The 20,388-nt window shown below is 39.8% G+C and overlaps 2 protein-coding genes across 3 annotated transcripts in view; one reads left to right on the plus strand and one right to left on the minus strand.

Annotated features, from left to right (window-relative positions):
- LOC121305274 (ras GTPase-activating-like protein IQGAP1) overlaps nucleotides 1-20,388 on the minus strand; it is a 91,310-nt gene that overhangs the window by 30,694 nt on the left and 40,228 nt on the right. For both annotated transcript variants that reach the window (XM_041236848.1, XM_041236857.1), the window contains exons 6-18: nucleotides 15,647-15,714; nucleotides 15,198-15,311; nucleotides 14,424-14,602; nucleotides 13,505-13,592; nucleotides 12,282-12,445; nucleotides 11,928-12,015; nucleotides 11,364-11,527; nucleotides 10,713-10,873; nucleotides 7,840-7,964; nucleotides 6,023-6,186; nucleotides 934-1,024; nucleotides 395-562; nucleotides 60-202 (exon numbers count right to left, since the gene is read on the minus strand). In XM_041236848.1, coding sequence (XP_041092782.1) covers nucleotides 60-202; nucleotides 395-562; nucleotides 934-1,024; nucleotides 6,023-6,186; nucleotides 7,840-7,964; nucleotides 10,713-10,873; nucleotides 11,364-11,527; nucleotides 11,928-12,015; nucleotides 12,282-12,445; nucleotides 13,505-13,592; nucleotides 14,424-14,602; nucleotides 15,198-15,311; nucleotides 15,647-15,714 — 1,717 coding nt within the window. The remainder of the gene's footprint in view (nucleotides 1-59; nucleotides 203-394; nucleotides 563-933; nucleotides 1,025-6,022; nucleotides 6,187-7,839; nucleotides 7,965-10,712; nucleotides 10,874-11,363; nucleotides 11,528-11,927; nucleotides 12,016-12,281; nucleotides 12,446-13,504; nucleotides 13,593-14,423; nucleotides 14,603-15,197; nucleotides 15,312-15,646; nucleotides 15,715-20,388) is intronic.
- f2rl2 (coagulation factor II (thrombin) receptor-like 2) lies at nucleotides 2,087-4,804 on the plus strand. Its single transcript, XM_041236871.1, has 2 exons — nucleotides 2,087-2,344; nucleotides 3,374-4,804. The coding sequence occupies exons 1-2, from the start codon at nucleotides 2,278-2,280 to the stop codon at nucleotides 4,375-4,377; spliced, it is 1,071 nt and encodes a 356-aa protein (XP_041092805.1). The 5' UTR covers nucleotides 2,087-2,277; the 3' UTR covers nucleotides 4,378-4,804.

Here is a 20,388-nt window from a genome sequence, read left to right on the forward strand (position 1 = left end):
AATCTATGTATACAAAGCCACACTAAAATCAACTGGATCCACTTCAAGATGTCCCACACCTGTATTTCTTCCTTTGTTAGCTGAGTGTTATTTTGTATAAATCCTTCGGGTTCATCCCAAGTTCCCTCGGAGCTTTGCAAATTGTAGTAATAATCGTACTTGTCCTTAACTCTGTGCTTCACCCACGCGCTTCCATTGGAGCCTGCGTGAGGCGCAACAAAGACAAACAAGAAAATAAAGAAATTAAAAAATGCAATCATAATGCTACAAATTAGGGATAACATTTGAACAGAGTTCACATGAAAAATCCCAGCAGGTCTTGCTGCCAGGGGCTTCAGTATGTGGCGGGGTGTGCTTTTGCACAAGGCTCTGCAGACTTGATATACAGTTGTACCTTCTCCAGTTTTCTCACGCTGTTTTTCACACAGGTTTTTCAGGTATGCATCTGAGCACTCTGCCAGCACAGCCCTCAGTCCTACATCAGGACACTGCAGAGCAGTGAGCGTCTGCTGGGCATCTCCACCTTCAACATGCCTGTTCACTTCCGCGACGGCAACCGCCACTAGAAACCAAGCAGTAGAGAGTCACAACCAAACAACAACTTCTCAAATCAAAACGAGTCAACGGAGAACCAATTCTCATTTACAATGACGACCTGGCAAGAGGCTCACAACACCACAGCACACACAAAAAACAATCAAACTCGTTGACAGGTGCAACAAAATACATTCACCTACAGCATGTTACCAATGGTAAATCATAGATTTAGTTTTATACACACACAAACTCACACTCACACTTTACAGCACTGTAAAGTGTTTTTTGCAGTTATAACGTATGAAAAGCACAAGCTTTATCCATCTAAAAGGTTTTACAGATTCATAACAGTGGTCTCAATATTTTATTAAAAAAAATCGAATGCTGCCTCTTTACATTTCAAGGCCTCTTCCTCATTCCTGTTGGCGCCATGAATCCCACCCTGTATCTCGTCAAGCCACAGCACTGCTGAATCATCCCCAGACTCCTACAACAGGAAAGAAAGAAATGCAGCAATAGATTTAGTGCACAAAGGTATCACGTATGAACTGCAGCTTGATAACATGCTTTAGCTGATTATCCCTCCCTGCAATATTCAAGCAATAGCTCACTCCAGGGAGCACAGGGCAGTAAAGGAGTGGATACAATCTGATCCAAGACCAAGTGCAAGCCATGTTTCCTCTAGATGTAAAAAACACTTTGTTCTTAAACAGTAGTTCCATGCCTCATTTGTTCTGTGTGCCCTTTCAACTTCCCAGCTGCTAGACTTGTTTAGACTAAGAGTGCTGCTTATTGTCCACTAGTCTTTAATATCATTATTTTGAAATACCGTTTGAACATACTGTACTTAGGCACTATACCGGTATTTGCTACACGAGCACAACTCCACTATATCTAAGACATGTAGACAATTACTCCTTAGAAAATACCACAAGGCTGTACCAACACAAAGACTGCTTGCGAAACTCACCACAAGGCTGTACCAACACAAAGACTGCTGTGCAGTCACCAGTGGCCTTATAACTACACTACAGCGTAATGAAAAACCTTATAAAAATCAGCTATATACTGTTAGGCAATGCTACAGATGTCAGCTTAACCAGTTTATCTTACAACCTCTAATGTGGATGCAAACAGAGGTAAAGACAATAACGCTATAAAAAGAGCCATGTGCAATTCACACGGAAAAAGCAGGAGATCACATTATTTTTTCAGGCTCATACTATATGGGGTGCATGCAGAATCAACACAGCCTAAGCCTTTCTGTTTAGTGTGGCTGTCTCTAAATCAAAAGGATGAATACTCCATGTTATTTTTTTATGATAACATTGAAAATATGACGTTCAATTGGTTTGTAATGCAAGCAGGAAGTGCTGTTATGTTTAAGATATTTGCGTACAGCATGTTAGTAAATCTGCCTACACACCCATTACCTCTCAATTTCCTTCTGCAGTTCACAAAGCACTGTAACTCAAGCACTGAAGAGTCCCTCCCCACTCATGGACACCCCCCCACCCCCCGCACACACAACTGAACCTGCTTGTTCAAGATGCAAAACCACTGGAAATATGATACAGTTCAAGCAGCACAAGTGAGACTCAACCTTGTCAGTACATTACTTAGTACTCTCTCTCTCTCTCTCTCTCTCTCTCAACAAGAACCAGGAATATATCTTTGCATAACAAAACCTGCCTTTTGAAAACCAGATTGAGAAGTCTACTGTACAATCCAATCAACACAATGAAGAGCTTACTACTGTTATCAGCGGTTACTTTTCTGTACCCGGATCCTGTTCTATGCGAGAAAGGTAAGTGTTAAAAACTACTTTTCAAAACAATGAACTTCAGCAAGTTAAGTTATTCAATCTCAATCTGTGCAACACTCTTAACTTAAATGGCTTTTATTTGGGGACTATAATCATATTCCTGTATGAGTATGCAACAAAACAGCTCTACCACTACCTTTTTAAAGTGTTAATAACCTAGATAGGCTGAAACAACTGAGCCAAGTCTACTGGGGTCTCAGGAAAGGTAAGTGATACATGTGTGAATGAAGGAAAGAAACCTGCAGCCAGGAATCAGTTCTCCTAGAAGATTTAATTAATCAAGCCTGGGTTTCATAAAGTAAAACGCAGTGAACACATGAGAACACTTGAATTACTAACCTTAAAATTGAGCCTAGTTTTAATCACAAATTCTACAGGTACTGACAGTTAAACATGTATTAAACTAATGGCTTGCTATACTGTAAATACACTACAGATACTACTGGCCACATAAACCTATGACTAGATATTTACATTTTCATTGTTGAGACCAAGCTTATTCAGCCGCTGCATCAGCAAGACAGGAAATGGCAATCCTAGATCTCCATCTTGGTGCAATTCCAGTATATTCATCCTCACATTACACCAGACATAACAATAATGCAGCTTTACAGTAGCTCCGAGTTACGTAACTTTTTCAACACTAAAGACGTCTGCTAGATAGAAAAACATCCACTGCAGATCACTTAACTGATCCCGTATCCAAAACTCTGACCATTATTATGGCATGTAAATGTGAACACTAACAACTGTAGAAGAGACTTCTGAGGTCTTGGAAGCTAGTGTTTGTATGTCACATTTAATCTAATAAAGAGTCTCCACTCTTTAAATCTATTACCCAAATTACCTCGATTACCATCCATTTATTTATAAAAAACAGAAACACTGTAGTTTGCAATAAGTGGTTGAACGATGTGATGTATTTTGGGTAGATTTATAATGAAAAGAGATATTTAATAAAATGAAGTGTTTAGGTGCAAAAGTTAAATCATGCTTTTTTCTTTATTACAGGATCAAATTCACATATGTCAAAACATATTTCTAATTTTCCTAAAACCTTCAATGCGTCACAAGTTGGAGAAGAGCCTTGGCTTTACATTGACAACCCATCCACCATTGAGTACCTATCTGGTGACATCAGCACTCGGGTTATTCCAGCTATATATATCCTGGTTGTAATAACAGGACTTCCATCCAACGCTGTCGTTTTGTGGACGCTTCTCTCCAAAACCAAGATTTTCTCCTCTGCAATATTATACTTCAGCCTGGCCCTTTCTGATCTGCTGTTTTTGGTCACACTAACTTTTAAAATCCGTTACCATCTCAATGGCAACAACTGGACATTAGGAGAGACCATGTGTCAAGTGGTGACAGCCAGCTTCTACGGGAATATGTACTGTTCAATTCTCAACCACGTGTGCATTAGCATAAGCCGCTACTTGGCCATTGTTCATCCCTTAACTTACAGAAGCCTTCCGAAAAGAAAGTGTGCTATAGGGATCTGCATTCTGGTGTGGGCTTGCTTCTTTGCTGCGATGGTGCCTGTTTTCTTTATCACTCAGAGCTACGCTTTACCGCAGATTGGGAATTATTTCTCAACCTGTCATGATGTACTCGCACATAATCCTGAGAAAAAGTTATTGCTCAAATTCTACTCTGTGCTCTTACCAGTGTGGGGATTTTTTATACCCCTCATAGTCGCTTCGTTCTGCTACATTTCAATTCTCAGGAATCTGGACAGGTCTGAACAGATCTGGTATTGGTATATGAAAATGACTGGGTTGTTCTTCCTCATTTTTATCATTTGCTTCACCCCAAGTAATGTCATCAATGTTGTTCACTACATCAGATTGTACAGTGTTGGTAAAGACGACTTTTACGTTTATTATAACATAGCCATGTGTTTCAGTAGCCTACACAGCAGTCTTGATCCATTCCTCTTCTTCTTAAGTACAAAATCATCACGTTTACATTTTAATGCAACATCCAAGCGGCAAATCCTCAGCATGTCTTAGTAACACAGCAATCTGTGCAGAAGTTACCTGGATGTATGAGGAGATAACCACTTTGCACGAAACTAAATCAAACACCACAAAAAAAACTAACTGAGCCACATGCTGTAGAGCAATAGGCCCTGTATAAATTATGTAGATACTGTACATTTAAAGAAACTGTATATTCTGAAAATGTTGATATTTGGAATAGTAATCTATATGCATTTTACTGAACTTGTTATGCTTTATTTTTGTGTAGAAAAGTACCAGAAATACAACTGGTTCTCACACCTTTTCCAGCGGGGACCAATTTGAGGGGACTTGTTATGCAACTTTTCTGCAAATATTTCAGTTTTTTTGTTAGTACACCAGTTTATCCAGAAGTATATCCAATTTCAAAATCCACTGCTGTGCTTCCTTTGTGATAATTCAATTCTGGAAGGTTACTGAAGAAACCGTATCCCTCCTTGCAGATATTTGCAAACTACACTTCCTGTTAATGCAGTTTAGAATGCAGTGGTATAAGGAATGCAGTCTACAGCTAGGGACACAGGCTCTGCGTCACCTAGCATTTCAGGATTGAGACAACAAATAAAACTATATGAACATAACTTATTTATTTCAGATTACATTTCAAAATATCACATTTAATGTCGGTATATGGAAAACAATATGTTAATGTAACATTATTCTGAAGGTTTCACTTGACTTTACGAAGCAAAATGAGATAATTCTATAAGGTGATGTAAAACTTGTGGCCACTGAAAACATTTTACTGACAGGAAAACCAGTGAATGGCGCTGGGAACACAAGACAAAGATTCAGGATGTTTTGTGCTTAAACAAAAACAAATGTCATCTGTATTGGATAAAGTGAGGTCTACAGTACCAAGTGATGCTAATCTGAGTTCTACTGAAATTATTTTCTGATCTACAAGTTATCTGTGGTAACATTTATGAAAATATGGAGCAAGGGTCAAAGTAGCTGGAGCTCTGGCCTCAAAAAAGGAACATTAAGCAGCTTGTTAAACAGGGAGCACATTTTGTTTATCAATTTAATTTCAATTTAATTAAACAAACTCCTGTATAACGGCTTAAAGAACAGGGTTGTATCTGAATGGAGGTTTTAGAACTAAGGCCAAAACATTTTGCAATATTGTACCCAGTTTACAGCCTCCTTTACACAAGTTATTATTTTTTTTTTTTAAATTTATCTCCTGTTTAGTTTAGTTGTCCAGGTTGGGGGGGGGGGGGCTCAGGGCTCATTGCATTAGGATGATTATTTTCAGGTCATTTGTCTTCTGGTTTCAGGTGACAAGAGAGTGATACGAGAAATGGGGGAGTGGCCTGGAAGGAGAGTAAAGTTTGTTGCGGTTTCTTTTTTGTTTTTAAAATAATAAGGTGTATTTAGATACAAACTGATTTTTCTGGAACAGTGCTGAGCTGACACGTTTTATTTTGTTTTTATCTGGATGGTTTGAAACTGGGGAAACGGAGATCGCTTCACAACCAAGGAACAGCAAGCAGCTGATCACAAGACACACGGGAGAAGTGGCGAGACTGTCTTAAAACTTTTCTTTTATGCTGGACATTGCTGGATTACAAAACGTATTACACACCGAAAATGAATGGAGATCACATTCTTTTAGGCATGGGGAAGCCCTTACCTTGCATTTGTGTGCTCTGGCATGCTGAAGCACATCCTGGTAGTGCCTGGCAGCTGGTGGTTTCACAGCTTGCAGCTTGGCTGTAGGCAACAGCAATGCTTCTAAGGTCTTCTCAGGGTCCCCTTCATTAAGAGCTTCATTAATACAGCTGATAGCGATGATTCCTTAAAGAGAACAACATTGATATGCAGTCTGTGCTTCTGTCCACTGCAATTTACCAACAATCCTTTGCTTCAGCATATGACTCCAGCTAGTCTGTGGCATTTCCCTCTAGTTGTTAATGCTCAGTGAATGGGTTTGCCTTACTCCAAAGTGATTTGCTGATTTTCAAGCTAACAAGATACATAATTTTTTCTGAAATGTTGGTATTTATAAGGTCAAAGTTTCCTCCCTAAGAGTGTATGCTATTTATTTCATAGTTTAATTCTGAAAATCCCCTACTCATTCTGGTAGTTTTAAAACTGTATTCCCTCACACAGTATTTACTTTAGAAAGTAAAGAGATTATAGCGCCATCTGGTGACTGGAGTCTCAAGTGTTTTGGTATAAATACAATGTTTATTAAATCACAGCAGACAAATGTTACAGTCCGATCAACTGTCTGCAACGTGTTTAAAAGTGTGTATAGCTCATAAACAGTGATGGGCATCGAACACCAGTTTTTTGCATATAAAACAAAAAGGGGGTGGGGAAGGTGGTTTGCCTCTCACAGAAGCTCAGGGTTTTGCAGTGCAGCTCTGGACTGAATTAAGGATGCTTTCGTGAACAGTATTAACACTAATGGGACTAGGTGCAGGTGAGCATGTGTGACTGATGCTGCTCATGAGAAACATATATTCTGAACTGTGAACCTCACATTGCGAGCAGTGCGTATATTTATTTAGTTAAGTACTATTAAACATTCAGCAAACAGAGTTGTTACAGTTATGGACTACCAAAACTACGACAGTATTTTATTTTTCCCCACTCAAGGGAGTCAAATGTTGCCCAGCAAATTACAAAGTGTAAAAATAATGTGTAACTAGCATTAAAATTACAGTACGGAAACCAGCACTTAGTACGTGTTCAACACATCCTCAGCTAGCTGATATTTTAGGTTGAAATTTCATTCAATTCAGAAGTAATTCAGCAGTGTCTTTTTCTTTACGACTACTAAAGTTTGAACACAGAGGTGCAGAGCATGCATACTGTGGTAAACTAAATGATGACAAAAAACCATTCAATAAATTATCAGCGCAAACACCAAACTTGAGCCAACTTCATGCTTGAGCCTCTACTCAAGTTCTTCCCACCTATTTAATGTAGTATAAGTGCAAAGCACCCTGTGTGGGTCAAGCCTGTGGTTCACTGTACACAGTTAGTATTAGGTGCATCTCATTGCTTGTTTGATTAAAACAACACTGCATTCTTGTTTTTCATGGACAGGTCATTGAAAAGTAAATGCAGTATATATCTTCTTTAAAAAGTACGGTCTACCATGAAGAAAACAATGCCAATGTGAACACTTCTGGAAAAAGTAGAATAAAAACGGCTTTAGGCTTAGTTCTATAATGGAAACAGTGACTGCGTTTAACATTTCAAGTACTGTACAACTGATACATGTAAATTGCAGGTTTCCGTCACACGTTTCTGGTGGCACAGTTGCTTTAATGGCTGGTTTCACAGCCCCGGACTAGCACTAATCTTGGACTAGTTTACCCGAGATAACATTACACAGTCCAATATTAGCATGAAAATCGGGGCCTGTGAAAACAGCCATAAAAGCAACTGTGTCACCAGAAAAGCCCACTTTGTTCTAATATTGCTGAGCAAACCTACTTTCATGCTCTTCATAAACCTGGATATTGACTTCATCAATACACCTCTGGATGTCATTCCAGGTCAGATACTCCTGTCCCTTGGCAGCTGCTTCAGCCTTGACAGACATCAGCAGATCAGCATAGCTGGACAAGGAGAGGAAAAAAAATACAATGAAGGAACAGGTTTTCAAAACTTAGGATGTTCTTAGGATTTGTGTGTTTCTCCTTTTCATTACTTCCAGCAAAACAATGGAGGTTGATTTGATCACAGTCAGCAGGAGCCAGATTGTTTTTAGAGCATATTATAGCCCTGGGGGAAGCATCCTGGATTGCATTAACCTGTCCTAGGTGATCCTGGGATTACCACCACAAATAAGTGCGGTGTACTCCAGGTGGATTTCCTGGGAATGGAAAATGCTTAAGAAAATGATAAAATCCAGCTGTGTCAGGATACAGGTTTATAAAATCAATCCTTTAGTAATTTATATATATATATATACACACACACACACACAACTGAGTGTACAAAACATTAGGAAGACCTTCCTAATATTGAGTTGCACCCCCTTTTGCACTCAGAACAGCATCAATTCGTCGGGGCATGGACTCTACAAGGTGTCGAAAGTGTTCCACAGGGATGCTGACCCATGTTGACTCCAATGCTTCCCACAGTTGTGTCAAGTTGGCTGGTAGTGGATCTCTACTCCGAATAGCTCGTTCCATCTCATCCCACAGATGCTCAATTGGATTGAGATCTGGTGACTGGGCAGGCCACTGCAGTAAACTGAATTCACTGTCATGTTCGTGGAACCATTGCTGGACAATCCTAGCCTTATGGCATGGGGCATTATCCTGCTGAAAAAATCCATTAGCTGATGCATACACTGCTGCCATGAAGGGATGCACCTGATTGGCAATGATGTTCAGATATCCTGTGGCATTCAAACGTTGCTCCACTTTTATCAAGGGGTCCAATGTGTGCCATGAAAACACACCCCATACCAATGGTGGGTAGTCACTATAGGCAGGTTAGGCATGGCCTTACCATTAATTTGTCCAGTTATTATTTTTTTTTCCTAAACGAATACAATTAAACAGCTCTGAATTAATATCATCTTTCAAAACGTCGGGCTCCAATGGGATGGTTTCCATGACAACTCTTGGCTTGGTGAGGCACTGACGGAGAGGTGCCTTACGAGGAAGCTGGCTAGCTTGGGAACGAGTAGAGCAGAGGTCGCAAGTGTTCTGTTTTGTGCGTGTGTTTTGTTGTTTGTATTTTGTTCATTGAGTAGCTAATAAATTTTAACTAATTAACCATTATGTGTGCAGTCTTCAGTTCATTTTGTTAGGTGACTGGCTGGCTTAGCTAGTTAAACAGCGTTAATCAGGGCTGCTGACAGCTAGCTAGTAGCTGGCTAGCTACATAATCGTGATTTGTGATGCCGTTACATTTCTGGAAGCGAGCAGCAGAGGAGTTATAGTGCTGTCGATCACCCATGGATGGTTATTTCTTCAATTTGTTTGAGCCGTTATTGCCTTAGGCTATGTCCACACTAAAGTCTGTTTGTGACTGAGAATTAGGCCGAGCCCGCCAAATAAACAAAATCTATCAAGAAATATTGTTGTGCACAGTCATTTGTAAGGATAACTGCTGATACAGATGTGCTTCATATCCTCATATTTTGAATGAAATACGAGTGTGAATTTTGAATGAAAAATGCTCTCTCTAAACAGATTTGCTGGCATAACAAGTGCACACTCATGCACACGCGTTTTTGTGCGCGTGCTCACTCTGTTCCAAGTGCCTTACCAATGAAAAAAGTCACCAGCCGCCACTGCCCCACACCATCACACACCACCACCAGCCTGCAATGTTGATACGTGGCATGATGGATGCATGTACTCGTGTGGTTTTCTCCATACCCTAGTCCTCCCATCAGCATGAAAAACAGCAGGAACCAGAATTCATCAGACCAGGCAATGTTTTTCCAATCCTCCAGTGTAAAAGTGTTTTCATTCCTTAGCCCACTGCAACCGCAGTTTCTTGTGTTTTGCTGAAAGAAGTGGAACTCTGTTAGGTCATCGGCTGCCATACCCCATTCATGTCAAGGTACGACGAGTTGTACATTCTTTTATGGGTCTTTCGGCTTGACTAACTGTAGCCCGTCTGTTGCTCTGCACAATTTGTGTCAGCCTCCTTTGGCCTCTTTCATCAATGAGCCGTTTTTGACCATTGGCCTGCCGTTGGCTGGATGTCCTTTGGGTGGTGGACCATCCTTGATACAGATGGGAAACTGCTGAGTGTGAAAAACCCAGCAGTGTTGCAGTTCTTGACACACTCAAACCAACGCGCCTGACATCTACTACCATACCCCGTTCAAAGGCACTTAAATATTTGGTCTTGCCCATTTACCATCTGAATGGCACACATACACAATCCATGTCTCAATTGTGTCGAAGCTTAAAAATCCTTCTTTAACCTGTCTCTCCTTCATCTACACTGATTGAAGTGGATTTAACAGGTTACATCAATAAGGGATCATATCTTTCACCTGGATTCACCTTGTCAGTCTACGTTATGGAAAGAGCAGGTGTTCCTAATGTTTTGTACACTCAGTGTGTATGTGTGTGTGTGTGTGTGTGTGTGTGTATCTATATATCTATATATATATATATAAATAATCAAAGTAGCATAGCATAGATTCTCCCAGTACTCTCCCAGGTTAGGAAGCAGCCTAGCTATCAGTAAATAGAGAGGGTTCTGGTTTAAACATCACTATTTAAATCAACTTCCAATATAAAGGGTTGCACGAGTCTCATTACATGTTCATTATTAAAAGGAATTAAAGCAATCATTTTAAAGTAAACCCCCACAGTGAAAGCTTCACTCACCGCTGGAAGTTCGCCTCATCCAGGTTGCTGAACCCCATGGGTAAATCACTCAGCTGCTCAATCGCCCCCTGCATATCTCTGGAGTCTAAAACTTCATTCAGAACAGCAACTGCAGACAGCATCTCCACTGCCACGGCGAGCTCCTCATGAGCTAGCTGCTGCTGCAGGAAACAGGGAAGAGAGAACGGATTGATTCAGACAGCTCTGAACAACAATAGACACAAGCATGTTAAGCTGTGATTGTCACCGACGGTTATTTGCTAAATAAATACATAAGTAAAATGCCTTCTGTTCAAAGGACAATACAATCAGACGTGGTCTTCTGTCTGTCCAGCTATGAGAGTCAGTTTCATTCATAGTACTGTACCTTGCAGAGATCGTCAATTCACCCGGTTACATACTCAGATACTTCAGCACCTTAACTTTACAAACCTAACAAGCTGCATTACAACTTGCAGGCGCGAAGCATATAAACTAAACTACAAACTAAAACGAATTGGTTCTGTGGGTATGTGTGCAAGTGTAAAGGATCCTAGAGTGAATTTAAAGGCTGCCACACCTCTTTAATAACCCAACATGAATCAAGGCTGTTGCGACGCCTCTAGTTACTGACATCAACCTTGCATTACAGGATCACTGTGAGGACCTTACCGCGGGATTCTGATTCTGCAGGTTGAACAGTTCTGTTTGGTACAAGTCAGCAGCAGATTCATAAACAACTGGCAACTGGGCCTCTGGGTTCATCAGCTCAGCCACTGTCTGAGCAGAGTCTCCTTGGCGTATTGCTGTGTTTACTGCTGCCACGGCTTCCAGTTCTAGAACAGTGCAAAGCAGGACAAGCGGGCACAGGCACATTACAGGACTACAAATCAGAGAGCAAAAAGGAAATGAGGCTTACTATATAAACATGTGTATAGTGCATTTCACTACCAGATCCAAGGATCTGGACCCTGCAATAAGAACCATACTACACAGTAGAGGAATATGACAGGGGTATACATACTCCTATATAGCGAACACATGATTATCCAAATGAATATTATGGTTCTTCAATGGAACCTGGATCTTGAAACAAACATCTGCTTCCAGTTTGGATAACTGAGGGTTTGTTTTATTAATATACAATGGAAGCACTGTTCATATTATAAATACTGCTACAGATACACTGCTGATCTCAGGATGGAGGCAGAAAATAAAACGGGCAACCCTACTTACTTCGTTTGTGAGCTTCTGCAAGATCATTGCAAGTGCTGACAACCTGCTGGATGTCCGCTCTGTCCAGCTGAACTGGAACACCAGTTTGCTGTAATCCAGGACAGAGAGAACTCATTACATGGAGTTATAACAAGCTCTCCACACTTACTGTGTGCTGCACTCCTACAGCCAGACTGTACTCATCTCATGGCGTGGAGTAGCAGTCTAGATATGGAGGAGGGGTAAGGGATTGTGCTATCAGGGGGTATGGGGGGAAAAAAGAAATACACTGCACAATGAGTGGGAAGTGGGCAAAAGATAATGGTACAATATGTAACAACCCTCCCCCCAAGACGCAAGCAAGAGCATGGTTACCTTGGTCTTCTGCTCTTTATACAATGAGAAGTGTTCCAGGTACCAGGACGAGTTGTCCTCCACCACTCCCACAAGCCCCAGTGCAGGCACCCTCAGGCTGCCAAGCAGGGCAGCTTCGTCTTGTCTGTTAATAGCATCATTCACCTGAGCCAGCGCTACATGGGCTGAAATAATGAGAAATAAAAAAAGGGATTTTCAGTGCTCTGCTTTACCATCAATCACTCTACACTGGTGATTTTTAAGACTCGTTTTCCAATCCTTTTCTGTGGGGAAATATTTCATACTACTGTAACCCTATCCTACCCTCGGCAGGATAAGTCACAGCAGGACTCTTAGAAGAGCATTTTACAGTACCGGGGAATCTCCTGTGGTTATCCAAGATAGAGCTGCAAAAACATTTGTATTGATGCAGAGGCTGGCACCCAACGAGGATCTTGATTGGGCAAATATGCCATTCCACTTGAAACAATTGGGGGATGGGGAACCAACAAACATCTGTTTGAATTAGTTGTGCTGATTGCGGATTTGCACAGAAGCTGAAAACAGCCGACAGCTTTGTGAAGAGGAGCAATCAGCACACATCTCAACAGATGTTTCTTCAATTGGAATGAAAAATAGCCAAATCAGCACCGTGCCCCTCGCCTGGGTGTCATCGTCTGCTTGCTGTGGAGGGAGAAGAATGGAACAATCCGTTCATCCCTGGATTAACCCTACAGATACAGCAGGTGGTGGGTGAAATCCAGGGGTTCCCCTGTGCTGTAGAACACTTATAAATCCAGGGGTGGTTTATCCCTTTACACTAAAACATCTGGAGAATGTCAAATACTAAACGTTACAGAATTCATGACTTACGGACTGAGGTTTCATTGGGCAAACACTGCATGTCTTACATTTTTCAGCTTCAAGTCCTTAGCCTAACCCACAAGGCAACATTTTTTAAACATCCATGCAGTCTTATAATACAGATATATAATATATAACTAACATTCATGCATGTATAAATCTAAACCCACAACCCAGCCCTTCAGCGAAACTTCAAACATAAAAAGGAATAGTACAATAGCAAATTCTACATTTTTAAAGAAGGTCTCTTTTAATTAAAAAAAATATGCAGTAGGTGTATAAAAGAGCCTTTGCATATTTAAATTTGGACAGCAGTGTGTTTCATGTTTCAAATGCTGTGGTTTTATAGAGCATTACACAATATAATAAGACACACTTACTGTTTACAGAGTTAATATTATTTTGGATCTCAGACTGTGTAAGTAGCTCTTCATATACATCCCTTTCTTCTGATGAAACAGAGGATCTCTGGAGAAGAACACATGAGACACCCATTAACATTTGTGTTGTATTTACACAATCAATCAAACACATGTAGTGGACGGTTTTAGAAGTACTTATTTTCTACTTTAATAAAACAGTTTCTTGACTGTTTACTTCTATTTTTTAAATACTAAAATATACAACCATGGAAAAATAGTGTTACCTTTCAAATTTATGAAAGGACTAACAGTAACTATTTTACAATACGTACTGTATGGAAGATTAATTCATTAACTTGGAATTATATTTCACTCACTCACTTTTGGCGAGTTACAAAAGTGCCTGAACTCCAGTTACACAATCACAGATACACAGCAAGATTTCTTACATGCTTTTAACCCGCTCCCCCTCAGAAACTGGCAACAACAAATAAGGCTTCCCTCCCAAATAACAGCTGCTTATGGGAGTGGATCACTATTGCACAGTCAGAAGCCTCCTTTCCTGGTTTTCACAGAGACAGCAGGAACTGTAATTCCAGATCAATTGCTCAATGTCAAAAGCTCAATATGAGTGCACATGCATTGTAGCAAATGTAGGTGGTTGAGAAGCATATTACTTGAAAGACATACTGCAGGACTCTGTCACCTATAGTAGGGTTGTGGTTCGAATCCTGCCATTTTCACTAATGTCAAGAAGAAAAGTAGTAGGTTACAAAGAATATGATCAAATGAATGCATGAAATATGCTCCTCTACATACAACATCTACTATTGAAGATGCTTAAACTCACTATTTCATTAGCTGTATGCATTACTGGACATGCTTCTGTGCAAAACAGTAAAACAACAAAAATAAAGTCATATTTTCCCCCAAACACCTTATTTGTTGCAGAGTCTTCCTTGGCTTTCTTGGCTTGGCTGAGCTGGCCCTGGTATTCCTCAGCGAGGCTCTCCTGTGTATCCCTCAGCATTGCATTGGGGTTGGCCAGGGCAGTCATAGTCTGACCAGCTACTCCTTTATCTATCGCTTCATTGATTGCAATAACGGCAGCATGCACTGGAAACAAAAGACATTGCAATACGTTCAAAACTCCAAACTGGATATTTATACAGTACCACCCGTCACCTGACTGCGAAACCTAGGGGCACTCCATCTCATATGTTCCCTTGTCTCTACTTTAAATCATGCAGCACAATGTGCGTTGCCTATTTCTTGCACACTGCAGGATGACGATTAGAAGACTAATCTTATTTAGGTGCCTCTATTTTTACCTATCCGAGCCACAGCGAGTCTTCTGTACCACTCCAGACTCATGCTGGTTCTAAAGTATCCTCACTTCACTCAATGTTGAATTCTTAAATAAACATCATTCTACATATATGTCAACAATGGGAATTTGTTTGGTTTTTGCTCATGCCTAGGAGAGTATCTACCATGGCATCTTTATAAAGTGTGAGTGATATACAGGGAGGTTAAATGATGTGCCACAGATATTTGAATGTCAGATTACTACTCTATTTCAATACAAAATGTACAATTCATAGCAATGAATGACCTTTTAACATAAAATCTGGAAATACAATTAAATAAAATCAGCTTAGTACATATACCCCCCCCCCCCCCCCCCCCCCATGTATACAATGACATTTACATGCAGCTTCATCCACCGATAACTCATTGGCCAGAATTCCACCGATCTTGCTGAATGCTGGCATCTGTATTCCATACTTTTCCAACTCTTTCCGCATGTTACTGATCTCCTCCTCTGAAAAGAAACGAAACACTACAAATGAACAACCCCATTTCAAAAATACATAAATGAAGCACTTCTTGTTTATTGTTCATATAAAGTGTACTAGTTCAAGCAACATCACACAGAGCTGTGATAACACAAGGCAGGTCATTCTCAATCAAATTCTATTTCATAATGTATGTATATTCATCAGCAAAAACTGACAATTCAGTTATTTACATGTTACTGACTTCTACTTTATGTATTCAAATTGACAAAATATTGTATAAAGATTTTTTGTACAGAACATTAAAATGTATTTATATAAAACTACAGTAGTGGATGAAGTAGAATTTTCCATACTTTACCTGTAAAATTCACTTTTCCCAGCAAATCCTGGATCTGTGGTGCTATTCCCAGTTTGTAAAGGTATAAACTGCAAAAAAACAAGAGGCTAGTTTAGTAACATAATCCCAGCTCTCATATTATTACAACTGTAACGCCTCCTCTTATCTGTGAGACAAACAAAGCACCAAATACAGACAATGCATCATTGCAGTTTCCTCTTCTGGAAAACGAGCTGTGAACTATTAGGAGGATATCTTTCAGTACACAGATCCACCAGACATCACCGCCGCATAAATTCATTCCAAGAAATGATTATCCCAGAACACAATCCATTGAGACTTGCGTTACACATTCCAATGGGATTCCGGAAGGTTCATACAACACAACACATCCTTGAAGGCCTTGAACCCGACAACAAACATTTAACAGAGCAACTGGGTAGGGGACCAAAATAAGAAATAGATCAGGAAGAAAAACCACATACGGCCAGATAAATGTGCCATTTCATACATTCACTGGGGGCAGAGGTGTTACAGGGAGGCAGGTGAAGCGTGACTCTCTGCTGTATCGGGTACAATTAGATAAGAGATTGAAAAAGTCTCAAGGATGTGATGACAAACAGAAAATATAACATTAATAACCAAAACAGCTCTGGTCTTTACAGGTTAGCAGATTGTATCTTCAATATCTGTATTAAAGTGAACCATTTGTTTATTCCAACATTGTCTGCAGTACGGTGCACCAGTTGTACTGCCTTGTGGTTCCTTTCATCCACTCCAGTCCAGGAGCCTGTCCTGCCCTTTTCTTACATTGAACCCTGCATTCCACAGCCTAAACAAGTACTATCTAGTACGAACAGGGAGAAACTGAGCAGGTCTGTACTGTGTCTGCTCAATGAAGTAGTCAAGGAGGTGGTGGGAAAAGGTCCTGCAATTGTAATAGAATGAATCAGCCACAGGTGAGAGCCTGGTCTAGACAGGTAAGAGAGAGCATGCTTTCTGCTCTACAGGACATGCTTCAGCATACCAGGGTATTAATCCCCATGGGAAACACATATCTGCACCTAATGTAACAATAGCCAAGAATCCTTCTGATTCACATTAAAAACATTGCTACAGTACTTTAAATTAATCCTAACAATAGTGGTTAATGTGCTCATTTCTGAACAGTATTATGTTGAATGTACATCAATATGATTGGACAAATAGAAGTAGTAAATAGGACCTTTCAAAACCGTCCACTGCAGTATTACCATACTTTAATTTGAGGCAATTCTGTACAATACGTCTTGTACAATTCTCCATCAATGCAGACATTGCACCACAAAATGAATTAAGCATGTATTGAGAAACATAGGTCCAACTCAATGCATTACACTGTACTGCATGTCCTGCTGTAGGATGGACTGCCTTTAAAGGCTTTTTCCCTGACCGAAAACCAACACCAGAGAGCCCGGGCTATTAAAATACAGAAGTCGTCAAACATTTAATACTTGTCAAGGCACGTTCAAACAACCTCTCAATGGCCACACAGAAGTATAGCATGATATAGTCTATGAGATGTCAGGAAAGGCAGAGGGGATTAGCTGCCAGAAAGGGGCACTGTTCACCCACTTCAGTGCACAGCCATCGCGCTAGTTTGAACAGAACTAATACACCAGTATCATTAGCATGGACACTATTTTTACACACACACAATGCTGTTTTGGAACCAGTAACTGGAAACTGCATTAATATTTGATGTGCAAGTTCTCTTTTGTTCACTGATATAAATGATAGATTGTGCAGTTTATCAGTGTGGCTCGTTCAATGAAGCGGCGGCTATCGTCTGCAGCGTGACCCTTCCCCTCTGCTGGCAGCACTGCGTAAGAGACTAATGTGCTCTGGCTGCTGCAGGGGACAAAGGGTTAATTGCTTAACCTTAAATCATAGAACACAGAGACACTCTGCGAACCCCAAGCATCTTAAAATGTTTTCATTTACTTCATGCCATTATCTGAAGCGGTCCAAAGACAAACACTCCCACACAAGCCTCATTAAAAGTAACTCTGAAAAAAAGCTGTGGACCAATGGGTCATCTTTACTTCTATTCAAACATTCAGATTTTGTTTTGCTTTTGTGGGCGAGGAAGGAATAACTGAATGATCCTTTGCAGCACATTCCATTGTGCTGAAACTTCTACAACAACACAAGGTACTGTAGCAAGGTTGCTGCAGCATCGCAATACAACGCTTCTATTTACAGGACGCAGATATTTTATTGAAAACACACACTGGAACAGTGTACAGTATACACTGCACACAGCCGAATCTGTTCCAATGGGAACGCTTTTCAAACTCTTTAACAAACACCTTTCTTGAGACATGGTTGAGTGTTACTGGATTGCCAATGGAAACAGCTGATGCTTTTCTTATTTTGTCTACTTTGTCTTTGGCTGGTTTCTTTCTACTGCTTGTGTTACTTAACCCCAGTTAAACAAAACCATGTGCTACGATGAGAGCAGGAAATCAAACAGGAACTGAAAATTTACACCATCAGGAAGACACAAGATTGTGATCACTGGAATCAAGAGAGACTTGAATGAGTTCAACATCACCAAGCAACACTGCATTGAAGGAGTTGTTTAACAATATCAGAGATGGGTGGGTGCAGGGGCGTGCACAAGAATAAAAATGTGACCTCTATTTGGAAGGGGGGTGGGGCACATTAAACAAGTGTGTGTGTGAGCGTGTGTTGATATGATTATATAAATAAACACTCACTTGCCATTTCAATGAAAGTTAATACGCTGTTAATCTTTCTGCAGCTGCAACTGTAACAGGTAGTGTGGCCACTGAAGCCTTCCTTCAAACTCATATCTACAGTCTACATTTGTTCATTCATGTGCGCAGTCGAATACCTACAACCTGCGTCCCCTACAATGCCTGCATTTTTCGCAGTAACTGGCAACAACCTTTGCAATCAGTTTACTAACTTTCACAAATTATCATAAATATCAACTCAGTAGAGACTCCAACATCGAGGTAAATCTATAATTTTGAGACCATTCTTGCAAAGCATTAACACAAGCACATTCTCGTCTGTCTTGCAGCTGAGTCACATTAGTGCAGAGCACGCTCGAGCGCCAGCGAACCTTGTACAGGGTGGGCAAAGCAGGCGCCTGGCGACTGCCTTGGCTCTAGAGTGCTGCACATTAACTTGTTGTATATTTGAATACTAAATCAGTGAAGCATCATCTTTCTGCATTATTTAGAAGTATAAATACTCTGGTAAACATCAATAAAAATCACAACACTCATACTTTGATGGTTTTTGTTTTATTATTTCCTTTTTTAAGGAAAGTTTTGCTGTAATTTGCGTGATCATGTATGACCCAATAAGATTAAATATGATATTGCCAGTCATAAACACGTAGAGAACAAGAAAGCAAATTAGACACCAACAATGGCAAAGCACTGCATTCTTCTGTGATGAAAAATGCAGACCTGTGGTACTGCGCTCGGGGCTTCCCCAAAGTAAGCAAGCAAAATGAACGGCGTATTTCATTATTATTTAGTTTATTTCTTTACATGCTATCTGCCTTTAATGAAGCTATAATTAAAATGTTAAATCATGGTTGTTTCTTAATTGAATTATATTTTCTGACAATGAAGAAATTAGCTGAAAACTATTTTTCTAGCTATACAATCCTTAAAGGAAATTGATCACTTTACTGTGTAAAGGAAGTAGTCACTGCACTACACACCGTTGGTTTCATAAAGACATTCTGCCTGGAGACACTCCTCTTTAAATCTTGCAAATAAAGCAGAATTAGCAAAGAAACAACTGGGAGGAATAATTATGCATTTTCATTAACTGGGGCGTGATTTAAAATTACAAAATCGGTAATACAAGCAGTGAATGTTTTAGGAGCAACGAGTCAGTCACCATGCCTTTATCAGTGTCTCGTTTTATCCTGGCTATTGTCATGCCTGTAAAACGCTAAACTTAATGTGTGGAGTACTGTACATAGGATTACTCTCACATGACATTGCTGGACTGTTACTAAACTGTTTCAGATTGTTTTATTGTATTGTAATGCCAGCAATAAGCTGAAACAGGTCTTTTCAAAACTCCTTTAGCTGGTGACTGAACTACAGTGTTAGTGGAAGACTGTAAATATGATTCTCACAACTGTGCTGGACATTTGGTTTTCTTGTTGTAATATAATTCTTAGGTTTTCCTGCTTATCTTAATGCCAGCAGTGAGCCAAGTGATGTCTATAAACATTATGACAGGTCTGAAGTGTCTTCAGATGCTTTACTTACTATCACAGCAACAAGAGTCTGATTGGGGAAAAAAAAGAAATATTGGAAATATTTATTATTTTACTTATTTTAAACTAGCAACATTATATTTATGTTCAAATGCCATATTTAATTTTACTACATTGATTTAAAAAAAAAAGTGGAAAAATGTGGGAAAAAATGGAATTGGCCATTTTTAAAAAAATTTTCAAAAATGTGGTATTCCCAAGAATGGATGTTATCATAGTCTATGATAACATCTGACAGGGCTGCATAGGATCTCAGACAGGCTTCATAAACGTAACTATACAATTCATAAAAATGTTATATTCCATAAAAATAAATAAATAAATAAATTAAAAAAAAAGAGAATGACTTAGAATCAGAGGCACAATAAATGTCTTCTTTAAATGTAAAGTACATTGTACAACTGTTGAGGTATGTGTTGGCATATGGTTTCAAAATTGTATAATGCAA

The sequence above is a fragment of the Polyodon spathula genome, chromosome 2, assembly GCF_017654505.1.
Source record: "Polyodon spathula isolate WHYD16114869_AA chromosome 2, ASM1765450v1, whole genome shotgun sequence".
Classification (NCBI taxonomy): Eukaryota; Metazoa; Chordata; class Actinopteri; order Acipenseriformes; family Polyodontidae; genus Polyodon; species Polyodon spathula.